Source organism: Varroa jacobsoni, unplaced genomic scaffold, assembly GCF_002532875.2.
Source record: "Varroa jacobsoni isolate VJ856 unplaced genomic scaffold, vjacob_1.0 scaffold_33, whole genome shotgun sequence".
Classification (NCBI taxonomy): domain Eukaryota; kingdom Metazoa; phylum Arthropoda; class Arachnida; order Mesostigmata; family Varroidae; genus Varroa; species Varroa jacobsoni.
This window is the reverse complement of record NW_019212935.1, coordinates 180,852-205,285: the sequence shown is the minus strand read 5'-3', so window position 1 is coordinate 205,285 and position 24,434 is coordinate 180,852. Positions and strand designations below refer to the sequence as shown.

The 24,434-nt window shown below is 41.4% G+C and overlaps 1 protein-coding gene and 2 long non-coding RNA genes across 8 annotated transcripts; 1 reads left to right on the top strand and 2 right to left on the bottom strand.

Moving 5' to 3' along the window:
- Positions 1 to 1,467: 1,467 nt before the first annotated feature.
- On the top strand, positions 1,468 to 23,190 carry LOC111259529 (uncharacterized). Of its 6 annotated transcripts, XR_015310642.1 has the most exons (9): positions 1,616 to 2,070; positions 5,548 to 5,601; positions 5,983 to 6,070; positions 12,490 to 12,844; positions 13,686 to 14,080; positions 17,168 to 17,264; positions 20,192 to 20,278; positions 20,538 to 21,020; positions 21,857 to 23,190. XR_015310642.1 is itself a non-coding variant. In XM_022831630.2 (8 exons), exons 1-8 carry the CDS (start codon positions 1,828 to 1,830, stop codon positions 20,758 to 20,760), a joined length of 1,368 nt encoding a protein of 455 aa, XP_022687365.1. In that variant the 5' UTR covers positions 1,468 to 1,827; the 3' UTR covers positions 20,761 to 23,190. The 6 variants fall into 6 exon arrangements, 5 of the variants coding, with proteins under 5 accessions (XP_022687365.1, XP_022687371.1, XP_086824069.1 ...); XM_022831630.2 differs by having other exon boundaries at positions 1,468 to 2,070; positions 13,686 to 13,906; positions 20,538 to 23,190; XM_022831636.2 differs by having other exon boundaries at positions 1,469 to 2,070; positions 13,686 to 13,906; positions 17,171 to 17,264; positions 20,538 to 23,190.
- On the bottom strand, positions 6,093 to 7,707 carry LOC111259604 (uncharacterized). The gene is made up of 2 exons (XR_002679723.2): positions 7,542 to 7,707; positions 6,093 to 6,988 (listed from the first exon to the last, which is right to left on the bottom strand). It is a non-coding gene; the product is annotated as an uncharacterized LOC111259604 (long non-coding RNA).
- On the bottom strand, positions 10,294 to 12,101 carry LOC111259619 (uncharacterized). Its single transcript, XR_002679733.2, has 3 exons — positions 11,519 to 12,101; positions 11,179 to 11,372; positions 10,294 to 10,736 (listed from the first exon to the last, which is right to left on the bottom strand). It is a non-coding gene; the product is annotated as an uncharacterized LOC111259619 (long non-coding RNA).
- Positions 23,191 to 24,434: the final 1,244 nt, after the last annotated feature.

Here is a 24,434-nt window from a genome sequence, read left to right as displayed (position 1 = left end):
CGTGTTTGTTCGAACCAAACCGACTTAACGTGAGCTGATTGTGCTAATCCATAGAGTATCATCCGGAATTGAGCTGCGCATCAGATGGAGCTGATTGGAATGAATCGTTTTCCCTTGAGGGTAGTTTTTTTCCATCCCACAGAGCATAATGTTAATTTGTGCTCAACTGGTCGTTTTTGCGGTTCTTTAGCATTTTTTTTGCGAGATTTTCTTATACATGGTCTTGTAAGGGTTGTTGTGGGCTATTTTTGGTGGGGTTTCTGTGGAAAAAGTTTCTACTGACAAAATGGCAGTGGAATATTTTCACATAGGTTCATGTAGGAGGAGTCGTTGGCAATACCAGCCGAAACCTCTCGCCAAACTAGGTCAAAGTGCAATGATGTCCTTTTACATACATATGTTTTCAGATTGAAAATGCATCCCAAGCGAAGAAAACTTAACATGGAGTCCTAATAAGTATTAAGGCTTTTCCAATTGATGGTTCTCTGTGAATTGAATAAAAATATGTCCCTGTGCCTAACATACCTAAAATTGATATTTCAAAGTGTAAAAGTTATTGAAAAGTTCGCCTCACTCACGTGACAGCGGGGTGAAAATGCGCTGTGAGCTATTTTGGAGTGCTTTTGTGAGCGGGTAATAGCTTTTCTGATAAGTATCAAATAAGTAGTTGTAGCGGTTGGCCTAGTGAACATCTTACTTGAGCATTTTTCCTGAATATTCTTTAGAGGCTTGTTAAAGAAATTTCAAGATATCAAAAATATTTTTTCTTCGAATGGTATCATTTTGTTGGTGTCAATTTTTAGACCAAATATCTCGACGGACCGATTAAACAGTTATTTCTACAGCCAATATTTTTTAACGTCTATTGAGGTATAATTTATCTGCCTCTAGTGAGATCTCGGTTTTGGGTCAAAAATGCACCTTAAAAAGCGAAAATTTGACAGATAGAGGGGATGATTTTTTTGCTATTATGCGATAGATTCCTATGAGCTGAGTACATGCTGCACATAGTCCTACACCGGAAATGCATACTTCAACATAGAACGGACGAAAGATTGACGCAACTGGTCGTATCGGTTTACGTATGTATTAATGGAATGAAAGTGAGTTCTAACATAGTTTCGCGCGAATTTTTTCATAAATATTAATTAGAAAGCTAGACTAGCGATGACACAAATCAAATACGTTCATATTAGATCGGGCTGACGAAACAGCTGCCAAGTGATAACGGGTTAGATAAGCAGGATATCTACGACGATAAACTGTAGGTATGTATTATCGCTTACATTAGGTTAGGTGTAATATTAACAAACTAAATTGGTTAAATCAACCAAGGTAAAATAGGCGCGAAGCAAAGCCCATGGGTCTGTCTAGTTACTACCACGACTGCTAAAGATGGTTGGCTGGTAGGTTGCTTTGTCAGTCGTTGGTCCACGTCTCGGTAGTGACTGGCGATGACGGGCATCGGCGGCATCAGTGCTGCTGCTACAGTCGCCGCCAACGCCGCCGCAGGCGGCTTTGCCTCTACCGTCGTCGTCATCGCAAAAGTCGGGAAGCAGAGCAGTGGCTGTGCCCATTCGTCGCTGCCACGTCTGCTCTTGCTGGCGTGGCTGGTATTAAGTATTATTGGGCTATGTTGTATAACAGTTGGAACATAGAAGCTAAACGAAGGACTAAGCTGTAGACCAAGCAACCGACCTACTGACTGACTGACAAGGGACAGGATATCGCCATCGCTGTTGCCACTGCTGCTTTGGACGATTGAGTCGTAACAAGTAGCAGCAGCAGTAGCACGAAGAAGCACGCCAACAGCGGCGTATAGGGGAAATGACTGCAGCAGCAGCAGCAAGTAATACCGGTGACAACGGCGACGATGGAGGACCGACAGCAGTAGCGCCCTCTTCCATTTCTTATTTGCCTCTGACTGTACTATTGCGCAGACTGACTGGTCGGAAGGCTCCTTCGCTGCCTGGACTAGCTGTTGCTGTGATACGCGTTGCGGTCATCATGGATCGTCGCTCTCCCAGCGCGAGAACCAGCGGCGATGATGCAGGAGCGATGATAGTAACAGTAAGTGCCAACAGTAACAATCAATAGCAGCATGTTGCTGCTATTACTGTCGCTTTGCTGAGGCTTACACGGTTTTGACTATACTGCGCCTCAGCAGTAGAACCGAATGAAAGAAATCGACCGTTGTTGCCTGCGTGTGACCAACGAACAGACGAATGCACAGCAAATTTTTCGCTACTGGAGATTGCTGTTACTATCGTTTGCTTTGTCGCTGGTAGCAGCAGCAGCAGCAGCAGCTCGTGCTGCTACTGCAGTTACCCCTGGTGGTAATGGTGATGATCTTAGTGGCAATCGCCGTCGTCATGGTGCTGCCGTTGTCGATTGCAGCTGGCGCTGGCTTTTGTTGTTGTCGCTGCGGCTATTGCCGGTGAGGGCGACGGCGCGGACGAAACCGGGCGGGATGGAACAGAACAGCAGCTGACCAAATGGGCGAGTGCGACTACTGCCAGCAGCAGCAGCCCTTGCAAGCGTGAAGTGCACTGAACGATAAAGGTTGACCGTCACCAATTGTCGTGGCCGCGCTGAGTTGAACGCCGCCTAGTGTTTAGCGCTGACGTCATCGTTGCAATAGGCCGACTGTGGCAGGCCAGCAGTGTTTTGTCCGCTGGTATTCACCGTTTAGATCGAAAGTTACATTTTGGTCGCCCGCCCTATTATTAGTAGCTGCCGCCAATGCTGCTGCTGGTGCTGTGGCTGTCGCCGTTTTTCTAGTAGAGCGGGACATCAGTATTTTTGCTGCTGCTGCTGCTGCTGCCGCTGCCGCTTGCTAGACTGTTGTGGAGTTGCTGCAAGTCGTCGTATGCGTCAGCGAAACCAAGACAGAAATTTGCGACAGTGTGAGCAGCAGAAGGAACAACAAGAAATGAACGTAGGAATGGTGGCAACGCTGTGAGTGATGGTTACGGCGCTGATGCTGCGAATGCTGTTGGCCGTTGCTGCTGCTGCTGCTGCTGCTGCTGCCGCCGTCGCCGTCGCCGTCGCCGCCGTTTCTGTCGGCAATCGTAGTGACTCTGCGGGAAGTGAGGGAAATCGCGAATGACGACGACGACGGCGACCTGTTGTTGTTTTTCGCTGCCGACGGCTGGTGTTGCTGCTGCTGTTGCTGTGGCTTTAACTGTGCTACATCTACGTCTCGTAGTCGTGATACTGTTATGATTATAGGTGGTGCTAGTGGTACAGCTGCAGTTCTTGTGAAAGATTGTTTAGTTGGCGATTTTGGAATCGATTTAGGTGGGCGCCAGTAACGCGATAGCGCGTCAAGCCAATCGCCAAAAATACAGCAGTAACAACCGTGTACGGCATTTAACTATTAATGCAGTTCAACCGTAACAGCAGCAACGGCTGCAGTAGCTAGGTTCAGTCAGCAAAAAGACCGAAAATAGCGAAAGAAAAGCAATAAGTCGCATTGCAAGTGTTAAGTAGCTTTACACCAACCTACCATTTTCGCGACTGCTGCTGCGAAAAGCCAATGCCTACTGTCTTCCAATGTTAACAATAATAATACGCTGTGCATGTACGACGACCATTGCTGCGTTCACGGTGGTCACAGCTATTCATGCTGCTGCTGAGGTCGGTGCTGCTGCTAAATGCTGATGCTGTGGGGTGGGCGGCAGGCAAGCAGGCAACCGAAGGGGAGAGGGGTAGACAGGCAAACAAGAGGTCAAGAACGAGCAAGTAATTAATTAACCAATCAAGCTATCATAGGAAGAGCGAGAGAGAGAGAGAGACAGAGAGAGAGAGAGAGAGAGAGGAGCTGCGACCGCCAATAATAACTTAACCGACCGTCCATTTAGCAGCAGCACCAACTGTAACACTGGGAAACGTGTTGCTTTGTTGTTGCTGTTGGCTTACAGCTGTATTCGCGGACTGCGGTTTGAAGCGAACGTTATTGTCAGCCAGCCCTGCTGGTGACTGCCGGCGGTCGCAGTGCTAGTTCTGGTGCTGTGTGTGTTTGTGCGTGTCGGTGCGGGCCGCGGCACTTTTTTGTCGTTGTGGAACGGAAAAGTAAGAGCAGCAGCAGCAGCAGCAGCAGCAGCAGCAGCAAAAGCCGGAGTAGAAGCATCATTTACTAAAGGAGAATAACAAAAAGGATAACAAATAACAATAATAAGCAACATTAAAATAAATAAGATTCTAGTGTCGTTGTTCGGACCCAGTACCGTCATCCCAGTATTGAGGCGCGGAGTCTCCTTTTGCCAGTCTGGGTGTTGTTATTCAGACGACTGTGATACGTTCTTACGGTGCTGCCTCTACCGTTGCGCCCTATTGTCATCGTAGCAGTTATGTGAAATGCGCGAAATCACCCAGGATTATGTTTCATACTGTTATATAACTTCTTGCTTGCGGATGGTCGACCTACGGCAGAAAGGTTCGTGGTAGCGCAATGCTGTAAACATATACTGCAATTCAAAATCCATGTTCTGAAGTGTCGAAATATCAAATCTCCTGTACATAATGAAACGGCCGCTGATTCTGCTCGTGCTATTATTGTGGCGCCTGTTAGTTACGCGCCGCTGGTCAATTCTGTGGTTTACTATTGATATTGTTGCCATTGTTGATCCACTTATCTACAGTAAACTGCGCCATCCAATTAACTCTGTTATTATACTATGAGTTAGCTATTACCGCTTGACGGTCTGTAACCACGACATTGACAACAGCATCAATAAATTAAAATTACAACAATCGATTTGCAAGTAAATGATGATCATTAGCGTTGTTACTATTACCGCAATATACCACATATATGATTTATAAAAAAAAATTCAAATGATGAATTTATGATGAAATTTTGCTATTCGTTTCACACTCAGACCACTAAACAAACGAATGCCTGCATACGCCCGGCTTCGAACCTAGAACCACGTGTCTCGCCGTCTAGCATGCAAACACGTTACCATCACAGCAGCTTAGTCTAGCGACCTTCTTTCTGCCTAAGTACCTTCTTCATCTCAGCTATCTAAGTGGTGTTAACATAACGCTCAGTCAATCAATATATATATATATATATATACAGAGGGAGGGAGACCATAAACGTCTTGAGGTGAAAAAGACAATGTTCAACCTAAAGCTTCTCATTGATTGCCCCTAATAGATTTGCGAGTCGCCTAGTAGCGGAGCACAACTAGTGATGGCTAAAGTTGCAAACAACTAACGAGAGCCGGGAAAAGCGCGCCAATTTTTTCTTGACTTTAAGATGGACATAGTGAAGACACAATGGGCATCTGTTTCGATGTTCATCCATTCGCTTGAATAGTCATCTTATGTCAAGTACATAAATGATACGGTCGAAGCTTACGCAAAGTCACTTACGTGAGCAGAGGGCGAATAACAGAGGGAAGTGGCTGCACTTTATAAAAGTAACCCCCACTTTTTTCCCGTTTTTATCGAACGCACGCTTTTGTTAATGCTAGCTTTTCATTCGGATGCAAATAAAATGATTCAGTGATGTCTAAACGATTAATACGACAATTTCAGATGCCGTTTAACGGAAAAAAATCGTATCTCTGCGATGTAGGCAGCTGCGGACAGGTACAATAAACAATTATCTGAATTTGTGAAAAAGATATTTATATACGAGAGAAATCACACAAATAGAATTTTTACAAGCGTCAACATACTAGAATTGCAAAACCAGTTTTTTTAGCTGGACAATTATGATAATACGTGTACGCGCTTAATTGTATTCATCGGCACCGTAAGTCGCGATGTTTTCTCGAAACTTCTACGTCATTTACCATTGATTTTTCTACCAGTATAGTCTTTTTGGACGGTCTGGATTTTTAAAATGTGGCACCTTAAGTCATTGATGACCTATGATAGATCAGGCTTAACAACCGTAGCTTCACGTTCTATTTAAAGTAATGAGCAAACCTGTCACGCTGACAAATCACGATGCACATTGTATTTTAGACCTTCTGTACAGCCGACAAGCTCAACTCGCATAAGAAAGCCCACAAAGTGCCGTTTCTCGTCTTCAGTACACACAGTCCGCCTCAAGGTAAGCAACAAATAGGCCCTCATTGATTTGCAAATGCATTTATTATTATTTACGTAGACATCACATTTATATAGGTAGGCATTTACTAAAACGCGATATTTCTATATTATATGTTAACATTGTTCATATTGTCGCTAACCTGACATATCGAAGGGTTGATACTTATCAAAGGGACATACCTACATATATACCTAGTATATATATACTAGGTTTATCAATACGAAAGCCTGTCTTCACGTATATTGGTTCACGTCGATTCTGAACGATTCTGTAACGGCTACAACGACAAACACCAATTCGACGACTGCCGCTGGCGACTCTGTTGTCAGCTCATGAGCGCGTATCCCTGCTTGCTATTTTGTGTGCGTACGTGAACGAACGGTGGAGTCGTATGATTAGAGTCTGTTGTTTACGGTTTCCCTTTGGCGTGTTTCCAGTGAGAAGAACAGATTCATAGACACAGTTGCTCCCATACTCGCCGTTGTTGCGCTTTGCCGTTCCCACTGGAAGCACCAAAAGAGCGAGCATTGGCAAATAGGTGAACTAAAGGCATCATCACTACCGCCAATAACAGAGGGGGATCGCGCTCCTAGAGCGACAGCAGCAACGGCGGCACTAACAGTATCAAAACTAGCGTTTTTTTTTCCACGTTACAATACATAATTATTGTCACCATATGGTACGCTCTGCTGCTGGGATTCTCATGATATTTGACGACTGGCTTGTGGTGAACTAACTGTCAGGATTATAGGCGTAAAGGAACCAGTAGTTACAAACGTCAAAGCTAGAACCAACTCGTCAGCTCTGCCGCTTCGAGATGGCGAGCAATGGAAAACTTGGCGTTCTTGATGATGAGAGCCGCATTTGTTACCGTTCTTTTCCTCTCGTTCTCCTTTGGCCTCCCACTTTTACGTTGAACTGAATAAATATGCAAATATCATTTAGACTTAGGTAAGGCTGCAATTTGAAGTTATTGCTAACTTATAAGTATTGTTACTTATCTCTCTTATGATGAATACCTGAATTTTTGAACATGATAATGCACACAAAGAAATTGTTATATGGTTGTCTTAAACTCGTTCTGTATTATTATACAGAAGCGTTGCTTATCAAATATGTGTTAGGTAACCGTTGTTTGTTCAAAAATTGAACTTTCGACAGTGACGCTTATACCAACATCCTCTTACGCAAACAATTTAGATTCTTCCTTTTGTAAGATGCTCTACGGTGATAAATTCACCATTATTAACGAGTCTATTGTGTGTCTTTGATCCTACGCGAGAATTGGTGGAACAAAGGAAGAGAAAAAATAGTTGGTAGTTATGGAAGCTTTAAATCAAAGTTCCTGTGCTGGTTTCAAAGTGCATCTCACATATCACAGCCGATAAGGGTAATTGTTTAATACATTGATGAGTAACACGAGCAACGCTTCTACATGTCCCTATGTTATTTGGAGAAATTATCTATCCACCTGAATTTCTGTGCGTATATTCCATGAGTCGCCAGTTTATCCTTCACATCAAAACGTACTTGAATGTACAAACATTCAGTGTATGCGGGTTCTGTTACAACACTGGAATCGAGATTACGGCTGTATTAGTTGCCATGATGGCTTGTATAGTCTATTGTTTGTTATTGGTTCGTTTATACCCACGTTGAAGCGGGCCTACGTTGCCGCTGCCATTAGCGCCACCTGCTACCGCTGGGTGCTGTGCGATTGACCTTGGCCGCCGGCCGTTGTTTGAAGCTGGTGTGGTTCTTTCTTCTTGCTGTCGTCATACTCACCAGCCATAAGGGGCTTTTTCAAGTATTAGCTTTGTATGTAAATCCGTGTGTGTACGCGCCTGTATGTATGTACATTGTGGCGTTGAATGTGCATGGCGGTGCATGGCCTTCAACCACCGCGCTACCCGCAGGACTACGCTGCTGCTGCTGTCGCTGAATCTGTGCCAGCGCTGATTATGTCGCTCAAGCTACGAAGCCTCGTCAATTAAACCTTGTAATACTGTCGGTTTGCAGGTTTCCTATGCTATATTAACCATATCTTTATCGCTTGCTTGCTCAGTTAGCAGTTACAAACTAACTGCATTTTGACCAATAGGATATTGACTTCAAATGCCTGTAAATATCATGATACCGGTTTAGGTACGGAAGCTTCAACAACATTTCGATTCATGTGATAAATCTTGAAAATTGTCCTTAAAGCTAAGTACAACGTTCTCTTTTTCCGAGACTTCACCGTGCTAATTAATAGAATGTCGCAGATATCAAAGCATCGACGAGTCATGCAAAATTAAGCTCCAAAGCGGCTCAACAAGGCTGTCAGCGCTATTACGTTTTTGCGGTTCTTCATACAATCAACTCAGATCTCTCCTAACTAAATGCAGCACACACAAGTATTATCCCTATGGGTGCTTGGGGTTGCACACCCATTTCGATAACGAATAATAGTCTCCTTTTATTAACTTTATTATATATAAAGTAAACGATTGTCTCTATTTTCAAATAGTCCCGTTATTCCGTGCATGCCATCCAAAGAAACAAAGGTCATGGAGTATTATCCGTGTTGCCGCCGTCATCGACCATGTTTCAGGATGGTAGCTAAAGCTGAATTACGCAGCCTGTATACAAACGGCTCTTTCGTCTTCTACTAAAGCCCTGTGTTCCTAGATTCGTAAACAAAGTCGTCGATATTCTGCTGCACGGACCCATCTGAATCTACGCTTCGCGAACTTGAGTGAAATTTATCTTGGTTGCACCGAAAGACCAGAGTATTCGCTGTCGCGCCGGTATCGTGGCAAGAAGAGACGAACTAGATCAGTTAAAGAGTGAACCGGTTGTATGGAACTCGGCATTATTCGACCACGAGAATTCCGAACACAGAGCATGCTATAGTGAAGGGAAAAGACGACTGTGGGCTAGGGGCGGAGAATGACTTTTCTGTGAAGTTCTCTCTGGTATGACAAAACAGTAAATTTTCGAGAAACGTAACGCCCTGAAAGATTTTTACGGATCGGATGTAATAACAAAGCACGGCAACACGTACGTGTTGTTGTTGCTGATGTATTTTCACGGTGATAGTAACAATCATCTATCTACAAAGGTGTGCCCGTCTTCATGGAAATGAACAATGAACTACAGGTCTTGGGACATGAAATGGCTGTGTCAATTAAAGTCGTTATAAATATACAGAAGTGGTTGTACAAGCTTTGTGGGATGAAGAAGTGGCTAGTAGATCTTAACTTAAATCGAAAGAGCACTCCTTCAGCCGCACGATTCGAAACTCGTCTTCCAACGAAATGCATTGATTCTCTTAGATCTTTATTTATTACGCCTAGAGATAGCCATATGTACTGATCAACACTATCTCTTTTTTTTTTTATCACGCGGCCAGCAAGTTAACAAGTTCGCTAGCGCTGGGTTCGTATTTCGTCAATTTTAACGACTTCACTAGTAACGTATGACATCCACATGTAATAATTTCGTATCCGAGTCAATTTAAAGTGATCCATCACTGAGGAGAGTGTCAAGGCGGCATTGGCTGTGCTGCAAGAGAAATGCAGACATCGTACTAATGCCAGTTGTCGCCATGCTGACCATCCGTAGTATTTCATATTGAACACTCCTACACAACTGAAGAGAAACTTAAAGGTACGTTCTATCTGTTTGAATGATTCGGCCCTCTCCAGTACGCTGTCTAATTATTCTCAATATACCCCGGCCCCATCAGGTCTTTGTGGAAAGAAATACAAAGGCCAAGTTTTGTTTGGGTGACTTCTTTTGGGCATTATGGTCTTTTCCTTGAGTTTCTCGTTAGTCATTCATATGAGTTCTGTCTTTGGCACTAAGCTTGCTAGTCATCTCTGACATTTATTGGGACAGTTAAACGCTCGGATTGTCTATTTTGGCGTCTTTCTACATTCGGGCAGCAATTAAAACACTTTTCTTTGTTTTTGCGAAAACCTTCTAAACATGACTCAAGGATCTTTCTTAAGATATTTTTTTACAAGGGATGGGTAATGAAGAGATTAACTATTAGAAATAGCATATGGACACCTGGTTTCTGACTGCTGATTTTCCCCTTGGTAGACTTTTATTTGTTAATGGATTTTAGGTTCGAACTTTTGCTCCGCTGGGAGCAATTTGTAGTGAGTTGGCAGCTTTAGATGCTTGCGTCTAATGCGGCTCCTCACAGCTAGACATTTGGGACGACATCGTTCGACGGTTTGACTAGAGAGTTTTGTAGCAGTGGTTTAAGTTATAATATATTGAATTTTATTTCTAGGAAGTTACGAAAATAGTTTTACTCTTATTTTTTGGCACATTTCATTTAGAGTGTAAATGGTAGTTGACACTGCAATAATTATTAATCAGCTTATCTTTGTTAAATTTTGAGTTACGATGTGACTGGTCCTTCAATCATCCGCGTGAAAGCTATTATGAGAGTATATACCACTTACGACGAAATTACCCGTTTGTCACCGTGCGGTGTTATTTGTGAGCTACGACAGACTCATATACTTGAACGTATTACGCCAGTGAGTGACGAATTAACGCAGCAAAGAAGGCGGTTACGTTTGAATACCTGAGCAACTCCGTCAGAGCAGACGTAGTCTGTACTTCTCTAATGTCAGTCACGTATCTTTGTTTTTGGAACGCCGAACGCCTATAAGCAAGAGATATTTAAACTCAATACTTTGTGAAATGGCCTGGAGGCGACGTATATTTTCCTTTACTAAATAATCTTTTTACGAATAATGATGCTATGTAGCATAACAATACCTGTATAAATCTTGTCACGATTCATTGTACCAATGCACACGTTAAATGACAAAATGTTTTTTAAATAGTTCCTCTGTTACACGAAACTTATCTGCATTTAATACCGTTCACTATTTCGGGCTCGAAACTTAAGACAAAGCTAACTGCTATGACATCTTCGGTTGATTAGACGCATTAGCCATTCCCATTGGTTGACCTATTTGCTCCAATATCACCATCACATAATATTGCATTATATGAGAGAGTGGGAACTCCGCCCCACTAGGCTTGAATATACTAGATTAAAAAGGGGCTCCCGTACTTTTCTAATGAAAAGGAAACGTTACATTTTTCACTCTTAACACAAGGCACAATCGTTTTTGTATGAATAGCTGGCTGGACCCTGGCCATTGGCTTTTTTCTAAAGCCATCTGTTCCAATCTCTAATTTACGTTGGCGTGCTGATACCATTTTTCAGCTCCAGCGACAATTCTGTGCAAAACTCGGTCATTGTGGCCGTGTGACACTTAGTAACGACGATCTGGAAAAATGCAATGTCAAATTGTAATTTTTTGTTGGATTCAGGGAGTTCATAAGGTATCTAAGCGTCAAGTCCCTGTATAAAGGTAAGGGACTCGAGGTGGTTAAACAGTCGTGTGGCTGTAGTCCATCTTTTGGGCTAGTTACCAAGTTGTCTGTTGGCCATCTCCCTTTAAAAGCGCTGTCAAATAATTGTCTTCAAATTTAAGCGGCTAGAACGAGGAGCATCGTCTAGGCACCGAACACTGTTATCGAACATGGAAAACCACACTTGAGCAGTCACTTTAGCGCTAGCGTCGTTATCATTGACAAGACAAATGTCCTGGATTGTTTCGGCATTGTTTTGGCCTCGAAGAAATGCCTAGTGTAGCAGGTGTCGAAAATGTACTAATTCCACTCAGAACATCTTTAAGAGATTCGTTTCAATTAGCATTGCAAAATATGATTCCAGCGCACTGGTCGAGTGCATCCGAACGGTACGCTAGAAGTAAAAAACAAGTGAGGAAAAGTGGAAGAAGGAGTTTTTAAAAAAGAGCTTGCGAACTTTCCAACTTAATAGCATGGAACGTTAGCTATGCACATGTCGTAGACACGGTTACGTTCAAACAATTACGAACGGATCCTGCTCAAAATGGCGAGAAAAGATCAATGCAGAACCTTGCATCCACACTGGTTTTTTTTTTTGTTTTCACACTGGTGATTTCGTTTCTTCCCACCGAGTTGACTGGCTTGCTGGTAATAGTTTCTAAATATATTTATAAAAGGTTCGGGCGAGAAACACTGTTACATAAATATCAATGCCCGTTAATATGTCGTTTGTTTGTCGCTGGCAACTTGATTTTGTTTGATACCAGACAGTATTCCGGCAATCTATTACGCAAAATAAATGATACCGTCTTTTTTGCGATTATAATCTAATTGGCCTTGACTGAACTATAGGCCGTTAGTAGAGATCAGGGCCACGTATTTTTGTTTGTTTTTTTTTTGTTATATATATATGTGTTGTATCTTAATTTTTGGATTAACTAAAAACCTTACAGTCTATTGATGCACATCTATTTTAGGTCTATATAATTTCATTCCACGCCCTTATATTTATTATTTGTGCTATCATTTAGGCCCGCAGCCGGATGACACTCCAGCACGATTTACCAAACTTATGGATGCAGCTGGACTCGCGCAAGATCTGTCATCAAATCCTTTCGATGAATCGTTCCGACAAGCAGGACAAAATCCTCAAGCTATTGAGCTCATTGACTCCGATCCCATCATACCACCCCCTGTCAATGTGGTTCCGCCTACGACAGCTGATATCTTGCAACAAGTTGTCGAGCAGGAACAACAGCCATGTTGGAAAAGTGAGCCTGCAGGGCCACCGAGCAATAATCACAGTAACGCTAGCAATAGCACCGCCAACAGTACAGCAGGGAGCGCTGCTAATACTGATCAGAGGGCGCCCGTCATAACATCAAGGTAATTTCCATGCCTGTCGATTCTATTGAAACACGTATTATAGTAGATACATTGTACTGTAACTAACGAAACTTGCATGACTATATATTGGTATAGGCGAGGTCAGGTCCTGCGCTTAGTCTCAAACTTGTATTGTATACTGTACGCAAAAGACGTTTAAAAATAAGTATATTGGTTTTTTCATCTATTAAGGTCATACAGCATTAACAGGGCGAACGTGTTTATGGGAGACTTTGGTGAAACCCACACGGACCATAGTACCCAAGAAAATGCGTATTGTTCAGTACTAACATACTGAATTCTAGCTTTTTATACTTTTTTTCACAGGCTTAATCCTTGTATTTTTAGTCGATATATGCATTATTATTGTCTATGACCTTCTGCTATTTGTAGTAATTTATTTATACTACTGTTTTAGATGTGTGAGGTAAAAGACTCTACGAAGTCCTGAAAGGCAACATTGAAGCATCCGGATTTGAGTAATTTTTCTACTGAGAAATTGTCGAGGTTTTGAAAAAAAATTGCCTGTGAAAGAAATGTCTAGCAAATATGCCTGATGATAGAGAGTTTTTATGCCGTTATAAATTAGTGTCATCCTGAAATATGAGACTGACGTTCGTTACGTGTTATGCTGTTGACTTGACATATTTCTATGACCATTATTATCTAGGTGGAGCATCAAGTTCCGAATCAACTGCTCCTTCCTTTTTGAAAAAATAGCTACCAATTGAAAACATCTTACGTTTTTATGACCACTTAGGAATCTCTTTTTTTTTGTTGTTTCGTCACTCGCTTTCACTGTTGTTATTTGTTTTTTTACTTGTCGTTGTTACTACTTTAGACCAGGTCCTACGTTATTAACCGACTTGACGGAGAATGGACGTCCAGCCAGCATTGCTGCTGCTCCTCCAGGAAGTAGCATCGGTGGTCTTGAGAATGTCACGGTAAAAACGTCATCGTCCCCGCCTCCAGCTCATCCATCGAGTGCACACGGACCGGGAGTGCCTGTCAACTCATCGTTGCTCAACCAGCTCAACCAAGTTATCGTCCCTCCAATGCTAGGTATGCTGCAACAGGCTCACGTGCACGTGCACAGCGGCGGCACTACAACGCTCACTGACACTTTGTTGAGCCGGCACTTCTCACACATCGCCCAGGCTATGGGCCATCAAAGCCTTCAGCAGAGTCAGAGTTCAGCCTCGCACGATTCTGCCTCTAGCACCACCACTGCACGCGGTATGTTTGAGCTCGTGCACCTACTCCACCTGCACTCACTTACTTATTCTAATCACTTATCCAAGAATAAAATTGCATGCGCAAATAAATAAGATTTACGCTTGCTAATCCTCCTTTGATCAAAACCGTAGGCCATTTAGTAAGCCATTTACAAAAACTAGCAGCGACCGCCTACAATCCAGAAAAGCTACTGCAAAGCCAAACGAGTACGGCTATGAGGCAGAGTAAAGTGTAGTTAACGAAGCAGTTGTCTGAAACAAAAAGAAATCATTTTCAGGAGTAGAAAGATCAAATTCGAATTGGGAGCTTGGACTGAGATGCACGCGCTTATGCATTAACAGAAATACTGTATATTAGGTTCCCTACCATACGCAACTAACTCTGCTTTGTCTTGTTACCTTCATGTATTTCATAGTTTTAGCCCATCATCGTACTGGCCTATCAAGGCTGAGGCAACGCTTACGAACGTGCTTCCGCTATGTGCTTGCGAGGCTGGTGCTGTTTTAACTTCGTCTAGTATAATTAGAAGAAGTCTATGTTATACAAATATAGAAATAAACTTGGTTTGAGACCACTTGTGCGTGCGCTATTTCCAGTATTTATTTTTGTTCAGTTCAAAGGCTTATCAATTGAACACTGTTCAACTGTTGCAAGATAGAACGCAAGTAAAAAAAATTGTCTTAAGAATAAGGGCGAAGATGAAGCACACCCCAGTGCCAAACGAACTTTTACCGACATGTAAACCCCAAAAGAATGGTCTACGTTATTGTTAACTTCCAGGCGGCTTCCGAACAGTGTGAAACAAAGATGCATATCTAGCTTAGAAAACTCCTGAAGCCTCAATTTTTTAGGATCTTTAGCATTAGCTATTAAATTTAAATTTGCTCAATCATGTATCTGGTGAATTTTGAAATAAGCTCCAATGAACAGCTTGGAAGTTTCGAATGCACGCTAGTGTGACGATCTACATTGGGCCCTTTAAAAATCTCTACTTCCCGATGATCGTAGAAGGGTAGTAAGTTTACATTTGAATCAGAGCAAAGCTCACGTCCTACTACATTTCACCCTGTTCATTTGCCTCCCCTTCCCGTTTATGGCAGGTTTATTCCAATACATTTTTCATATTAGAGATTCTCTAAAGGAAAATAGTCCTGTACCATATTGTGGTAGCCGTATCGTACTCAATGATGTTTGCTTTTAAATGTGTCCGCGCAACACTTCCTTATTCGTTCTCCTAAGTAACTAACTGGCTTTAGCAAAACAACGTCTTACGCTTGGCATGGTTGATTCTATTGTGGTGATGCTAAATCATTTCTATACCCACGCATACGCTTTAGTATTCTAATATCAGATGAGTTTGCAGATACGCTGCCATTTCAATCTTGTTACAACACCTATAACGTTGTGGATCGCAAATATTTTCGGATTAATTATGGTACCTTACGTAATGCTTTTCAAGCAATCCCTGGTTTCTCTACGTGTAAAATATACTTAAATTAGCTAGCGGATTGGTCAGTTTGATGCTAACGGTTACCAACGTAATATCAATGCGTTTTTATGAACAACTAACGTGTACGGCAAAGCAAGTTTGTTAAAGCCACGTATGTCTTGGTGATGGTAAAGGCGGTAGTAGAGCTGGTACCACATACAGGTATTGCATATAACTCTGGACATCTGCATAGAAAGCTTTCAAGGAAATTTCTCAGACGGGAAGTGACCGGCTGTGGGACCGAGCATGGAGACGCACTGCAAAAAAGCGCACAGTTCTCAGCTCCCGCTGTAATACCTCCAAACAATGCCTGAAGACAATGTCGGACGTTAAAAGGTTGAAAGGCAATCTGGCCAGGACCACGGTCAGAAACCAAGGGGTCATCTAAATCAAAAAAAGACAGTTTCTAATTATATTAGCATGAAGATCTTTGCACAGGAAAAAAATCATTTCATGTCGTTGTTGTTGTTCTTGCTGCGCGCCATTAGACACTCGAGATTGCAAGCGCACTGGTACTGTAACCGATACAACAAAATGGCATTATATATATATATATATATAGATGCCATAAAACCGCTGATCTGAATAAGTGGTGGTTTCAGCATTTGACTGAAAGCTTGGCATTTGAATTCTAATTACCCCCTGGTCAATGCATGTTTTCCCTTAGGCAGGTTGAGTCAAAAGTTGTTCGGTAACGGGATCAGTAGTAATTACTACGTTCTCTCTAAGCAATTCCCAACTGCAGAGTATTTTTTTGCCTCGTAGTTTTTGCAAAAAAAATTGCTAACTTTTTTTATTAGCCGAAATGATTATTTTAATTCGGTGAGGTGAAATAGGCAAAAGATACTTTTCTCGACGTGATTCCTCGCTTAGAATTTTTGAGCCTCGAAAGGGTATTGCAATTGTAGTAGAGCTATGGCTGCAAGAAACATGTGTCCGGTTTCTGCCGAGCACATTTAAAATAGTCTAATTATGAACTTGTGTTGTGTGGGTTTTAAATCCGGCTTTCCAGAACGGCAACAGCAAAAAAAATATTGATTACAGTTTGAAAATATAATCTGCAAGGTAGCATCTTTCACCTACTGGTTTTATGGATGGAAAACATCTGTGCCACCGTATTTTCCGTAGAGTTTTGACGGCATTAAGCTTTCGTGTCCATGCTGAAGAGTTTGACTGCAATCTTATCGAAGATAATTTCTAAAAAACTAATTATTTTTACTGTTAGGTAAAGTAAGCTGAAATAGAATCGATATTTTGCACTGTTTCAGATGGTCTAATAATATCAGTTATAAACTTTTATTAAACGCTTATATATCGCACAATGCCAAACACAATTGCTATAGTTGACCTGCGGAGCTCCCCCCTTAACAGAGTTGTACAAAAGCGGGGTAATAATTTCAGTCCGTTAACTAGAAAATGACGAGTTTAAAAATATACCCATAGTGCTGCACAGTGGTAAGGATAGTGGCAAGCATTTTCTGTGCTATACAGAACAAGTATGCAGCGTTTTTCTGATTCATGCGTAGACGAATCGTAACTGAAAAGCAGAAAATTTAGGTTAATGTGTGTACACACTTGTGATCTTCTTCTGTTACCAGCAGGTCCACAGTCGATGATGATGATGGTGACGCCCAGTAGCGATTTACAAATACCGAATTCTTCGCAACATAACAGCGATACTGGCCGTGTCGGAATGTGAGTTCTATTATTACTGTGAGAAAATTGGTAAATGTATGTTTTAATTTGATTCCATTCGTTCAGCCAAATAATACAGCATTGGTTTCGATTCCCGGCGGTTCACGAAGTTAGCGTTAGCAAGCAGTGCAGAATAATCTATATAGAAATCTGCACGAATCTACTCGTTACCTAAGATAAGAACCCAATATAAGGCGCGATATTTCAAATACGACGATATCAGTCAGGCTTATTGAGGACAGTCGAACGATCAGCAGCGGTTCAGGATTCTAATAACACCAGCATCACTACGAAAGCTTCTAGCGGAGGTACAATAGTGAAACCTCTATTCGTTGCATCACTCAGAGACATATAGTTCATAATAATAATAATGACGATGATGAGCTTAAAGGTGGAAAGAAGTGTTTTGGTCTATATTGTTGATAAGCGGTACGGATGAACACCAAACCACCCATAGTTTCGATGATACAAACAATTTAACTATCAGCATCCGGCCTCAAAAATTTAACCCTACTTTAAACAGCTGCAGAAATACTTACAAAGTTAGCATCTTTCAGCCATCGCCTTTAACTCACCCATTCCATAATCTGACGTAACCTAACCCTCCACATATATGCTGGTTAACTTAACACCTGATTTTGCTGTAAGTTGTTTCTAAGCAAAAAAAAACAAAAAGCAATGTTCCCACTTCCCGCTTGGAGGAGGTCTTAGCGGCTCACCAACTGGCTTCATTCGCAGTTCTACAACCGCGTCCTTAACAGAAGTGAACGAGTCGACGTCGTTATGTTAGCGCTTGCTAGAGTCTCGTTCAATTACGCTTCATACTTAGAAATCTGATGAGTTTAAATCTGGTGCGCTGATTCCAAAATATGCCCAGATTCAACCAGCGAACCCAACGTTTACCGACTGAAATGAGCCGGTGAGCTATCTTACAAAAAAACCCGACTGTTTTCGCTTAAATAATTTAGTTATCTATGATCGCACAATAACTTGTAGAAAACGCAGGTGAAGTACTTTGGAAGAATTCGAGTGGAAAGACGTCTTCGTTCACGTATTATCTTACTTGAAGCACAATCGTTGGCCACATATGTGGTTTTATTCATTCTTCTGGGTCATCAGCTATGCTCTCTGCGGTTGACTTTTACATCGACGACAGCATCTGGAACGAATCAAAGACAGCTCATTGCTCCCCTCTTGAAAGAATTGATGGGCAGACGACAGTAATCAGACATTTCAATTTTAATTGTCCTCAGAGAGCATTTGGTAACTTCAGGTCTTCGCATACAATAAATAGTAGGTTAATGATACTGAGATGAAATTTTTCGTTGATGACCTTATCAAAGCGATATAATCTTTAGAAATGCACTTTCAGATGACGTCGGGTGTCTGTGTAGTCCGTAATATTTTTCCGTTGTGCTGCCATGTCTTCGCTGGCCTGTGTCGATGTTTGTCTATGCTTCTTCTGAAGGCACGTCCGTTTATTTTATGGTGCACTGTCGATTTAGATTAATTATAAATGTTTGTAATTTCTATGGAAGTTAACCTTAAGTGAAGAAATCGGTTAATGTCTGATTTTCACGTCAATCATCAGAACGTTCACTGTTCTTTATCATAGCTGGACGTTCGTTTCCTCCTTGTAGCGAATCTTCCTCTGATAGTTCTCTAGATAATGACCGTGCGTTGTTCTCGCTTTGCATAAAAAGAAAGGACCGATAGTTTTGCAACTGCAACCACTATACCTTTCATAATTATACAAGCAGGGTTTAAATAATTGAACTGTATAATAAAATATATCTGCGGTTAGCTAGCTTAACTTCGACAGTTGTACCGGCACTTATCTCGAGGCCGATCTTTGGCGCAGTCCACACCTATATAGCCAATACCAGACGATAGCTAAATCCTATAAACTGTACATCCTGACACCTGACGAATAGTTGACCCGAACGTGTCCATGCGTCCTATAGTAATTGGCATAAGATGCTTGCGCATTTATAAGTGCGACGTACTGCGATTCGTAGAAATGGTACATTTCGCTATTTTCTTGATAAGAAAATGGCGCAGTGATAGTCGAATTATAATTATTCCGTTAAAGCCTATTCAGTTTTTAGATTCATCAGTATGAGTCGTACAGGCCAAGATGGTCCCGTGACCATTGTTGTGACGTCAGGCGTGCACGGGGATGTCATTCCAACTATTCGTACGCAGATCGGCAGCCCGCAGTCAAAATTGGGTGCTCGTGCCATGCCTTCAAGTTGCTGCATATTTTGGGCGGAGAAGAGGCGAATCAGGTCACCCATCCTATAGCCTGTTGCTATCCTATGAATTCAGATAAAAAAAATGCTACAAGAAGGAGGCCCGTGGACTGTCGGTGTTGATTAGAAATCGATAGACGTAACATAAACGACCCATAAATATATGTAAGCGCCTTGAATCATTTAGGACAGCACGGCAAAGCTGCTGTTAAAATAATTTTAGCTGCAACGCTCTTTAAAACTAAACGTTGGCAAAACTAATTCTCCTCTGGGGCATCGTATGATAGAAAAAAAAGGCTTAAAATAACCGTGAATCGCGCGACGACTATCGGTTAACGCTCTGTCGATTGTTTCTTCGACCACCTATTCAAGCGGAATTTGGTATAGAGGTAAAGAACTCGCTTATTTTCAATTTGTGTTCGTGAATAAGTTGTTTATAGCCTTTATTTTTTTTTTAGTATGAAACAATTGTCTCAGCTCCTTTTGGTAAATAAAATAAAAACTATCTAAAGCTGTAAGAAACTCTTAATTACCTAAAATTCATTGCATCTGAGCGGAAAGGTTCATCACAATACATTTATGTCTACTACTGTGTTCCTGATAATTGCTTGTACGTTCAAACTATTACTCCAGTTTGAGTGTGATTCGTTTAAGTTGTTTTACTTCCTTTTGCAGAAAGCGGAAAAGTGGTGGAGGCAGTAGCGATGACGAAGAGGAACGAAAACGAAAATTTCGAGAGAACAACAAACGCGCTGCACAGCGGTAGTATTAAATATTTATTGTTTAATCGTTAGGCAATTTAGCCCTTTGATCTTTTTGTCAACCCTCTCAAAAAGTTTTTCCGCCCTGCCAGTTTTACTCGATCTGCCACTGAACAATTTCTGTCGATTCATCTAGTTTTATTGTAATAAAGAAATAATATATAAGTTTAGCTCGCTTGATTCGCTGTACATATGGGCAAGCTGCTATTTAGTGTGCAAAAATCGTCTTTGATCATATGCTTCCTGATATGTGATTACAGTTGCCGGATGCGTAAAAAACAGGAAATTGAGGAAACGCGACGAGAACGTGACCGTCTTCGTGAGGAAAACCAGAAACTTTCGGCAAAATTAGAACACTGCATGAATACCGAAGACAAGCTTCGAGCACAACTGGAAAAGCTTAAAATGGAACTCGTTGAGCATGCGCAGTGTAGCGTATCGCTTAAGAAACGCAACTCAGGAGTCATTCAATATCCAGTGTGATTAATGCATATTGCGCCATCATCCCACATTATCATACGAACAACGTCGTCGTAGTTCTAATGAGGTGTCCTGCCGTCGGCGATTGACGCTTGCACCGCTCGAAGTCCGTGTCGCGAGGATATGTGAACGCTTAACAATTGCCGCAATGCTCCTTCGTAAGAGGCGAGCGTCTGCAATAATTCGTGACTGATATGCTCAGATTTGCCAGTGCAGCACATATGTTGACCCATCACTTAAGACGAGATCGCAATATTATGATGGTAGGTAGGTAGGCAGCCTTCAGTGATCTTAATTGATGACATCGATCATTTGCGTTTTGTATACTGATCTGTTTTCGAGTGACTAATGACGTAATGAATTTTGGAACAATAATTCGTACCTAAGTTACATTAACGTATCCTTCGCTCAGTTACCAGCATTAAACATGGACGCGCACAGTTTTGCATGTGAATTCATGGAGACAAACAGAAAACACGATGACCACGAAAAATCCATGAAGATAACGAACTAATTGTTTATTCACATGCCGTGTATCTCTCTAATATTTGGTCTTGATAGCCGTCATTATGGCGAAATAGACCTTGCCCGAGTTTTTTTTTAATATGAACTCAATTGACACCAGGTTTGTCATCGCAATTAAGCAGGCGCACGACAACGTGCAATGGGTGCTCTTAGCTAAACGACCTCCCCGCATTCTCAAGTACAGCTCTGTCTATACGTATATAATGTGTTCTGACATGCCGTACCGTCCACAGGAATTCTATTGTTGCCCTGTTACCCTTTAGCCTTTAGTTAAGTACTTGAGAATAAGCTTTAGTCGAAGCTTATCCATACGTTTCGATCATTTTGACGTTTCTGCTCATCTGTGCGCGGTAGCAAGGTTAAGGAACTATAGTATTGCGCTATTGTGTAAATATTGTTTAGAACTCACCCATTGGCTCGGCTTATTCGGTGTATGAGTATCTTTACATCGAATTCAAGGGAACGGCGCGTAATAATGAAAGCTTTGCTTCCTCTTATCAGCCTCTTCTACCTCGTCCGTTTGCAATTTAGCGCTAAACTAACTACATTGTAATAGCTTACAAACTTTTTTCAGATTGATTCGCTGGAAGATGTGAATGGTGCAGGGTCACTACTGGTAAATCATTAGCTTTAATGGCCAGTGGCTGCCTCTCAAGGCCAAATCCTAACCCTCAATGCGGTACGTTAGTCTTATCAAGTTCCAAGAACAATTGGTTAATACGCTCTTGTCCCGACCTTGCGTCTCCGCTATCTCTGATATTAATGATTCACTTAAGAAAACATTGCGCTTGCCCATGATAAAACAATTGGCCATTGCTAATGCCCCTTGATTCGTTAACTGGCACATGGTTACGTTTGTCGCTATGTCTTTTGAGTCACCGGATAGGTTTATATTGTTAGTTTATTGTACAACAGCTGGCCGCGCAAAAGAACTACCGAACATGTATTAGCGAATTTACTACACCCGTTTTTTTTAACGTAAAGAGGAGGGATTGATATTTTCCTTTACAATACGCAAACGTTGCGTCTTCTGGTATTAACATGTGGCCACTTTTCTTCGTGCTCGTTTCACCCATGAAGAACAAACCTTTGTCTACATTTATACATACAAATATACATAGCTAATGGTAGTAGTTGCAGTGATAGATATCGCTGTTGCAGACACAAGTCATCCTAACCGTCTTGTACAGAGGGTAGAAGTCGTCGTTCGTGCTCAGAATGTACAGATTACATTTCAACGAAAAACGTTCGTGTTATTATCTAGTTAAGTCAGTCATCCACCTCCGTAGCTCATTAGCATGTCGTGTATGTGGATTTGTCTATTTTATACTCTGGGTTCCACGCAATGTTACAACCGTAAATGAAAAAGTAACTAACAAACATGTTGAAAGATAGCTAATGGGCATCTGTCATTTTATCAATACGAAATGTATCACTATTTAGAAGTCGACAAGTGGTACGACAAGGACGGTAGAGTTGTAAATTGTACCCATTATTACGCCGAAGATGGTAACGCATAGATCTATATTATGTGACTTTAATATATTAATAATGAGTGTCTGTGTACGCGTAGTGAGTGTGGCTACCACAAAGTACATGTAGAAAGCCAACGGATGAAGTAGACTTAATATAACATCGTATATAGTAAAAATATAAAGTACATATATGCACATATACATAGTAATATAATATAATGTTGAAGCAAATGTTTATAACGTTTGCTTTTGCAAATGATGAATCATGACAGAAAAGACGGAGAGCTTTGGAATGAAAAACGTCAATTTTGCAAATACGAAACGGCAATAGAAATGACACAGTCACGTACTATGTAACATATTAGTTTGTTTAATATATGAATGATATATTTTGTGGCATTCAACAAAATAAATACGTACTGTTACTGAAAAATCGTCTTCTTTTTACACCTTATGAGCTCGAATAATGTATAGGAACTGAAGGATGGGGGACCTTTCGCGTCAGATTAGGGTCAGTTTCAGTAACGATAAGCTCGAACTAGGTCTTTAGTAGGGAAACTGTGGCTCGAAGAAATAAGACTCATCTAATCTACAACAGTCCACGAAATGGTGGCAGCAAAGATCACTGGAACTTGTTTTCATCGATTAAAGCATATAGGTTTTACAAAATGCGCTTGTTGACCCAGAAGCTTTACGCACCGAATCTTCCTGTTTTAAAACAACTTACCGAGGTCGAGTTTCGGGCATTTTCAAATAACCTGACGCTTTATCGTATGAGGTCATATCGTCAATCCCAAATCGAGATAAAGGGTGCTCAAACAGCTCTTGATGAAATTGTGTGTTGGTTTCTTTGTACACCAAGAAAGCAAAAGATCTTGACTATTTGATGTTGATGGGCTCTCGTTGGAAGTTATACCTTGAAGTTCCACGATTCCTTTTTAATTACGATTTGGGCTCCTTATTTGTCTTATTTGGACCACATGGACACACACTTTTTTCAACTGTCCCCCACCTTCGCCTCCTCATTGTTTGTCTGCTTCTATGACATTTGAAAGTGCTCTTTGTCTTCCATAAGCCCGTTGAAATTCACGCGCTTTTTTATTTTTGTTAATTATTACTTCTGGTTAACCTAAGGAAAATTCAGAGCTATATATTTCAGCCGAAATTATTATGTCGTAACATAGATAATGGCAATTATTATTTAACAAGAGATGTTTTATTTATCTAATGATGTTTTATTATCTAATTTCGTCCGATTTCTCGACTAACGTATTCCTTCCCTCTGCCCCGAAATTTTCATGTCCGTCGTTAAATTCATCTCGACAATTTTTGAGACCTTCTATGGTACAGCTAAACTCCAGTGATCGAAAAATTAGTGGTAACCTATCTAGGATATGACGAACAGCTTATTTAGGCTCTTGCATGATGTCTTAAGCGACCTTTGCCATGTGTAATCTGGTATGTCACGGACGGGACTCTTACATCTTTTTTGATGGCCAACAGCTAGGCGATAACCAGATACTTGTTGAGCGTTCTTTTGAAATAATCTACTCTGTATATGTCCCTTCCAGCCCCACTAAACGCGAATCATGTGCCTTTGCGGTTTTGGGGTCTGGTCTAACTTTGGAATTGAACGTATTTCTCGAAACTGTCCTTTTCTCTCTGTTTCATATCTAC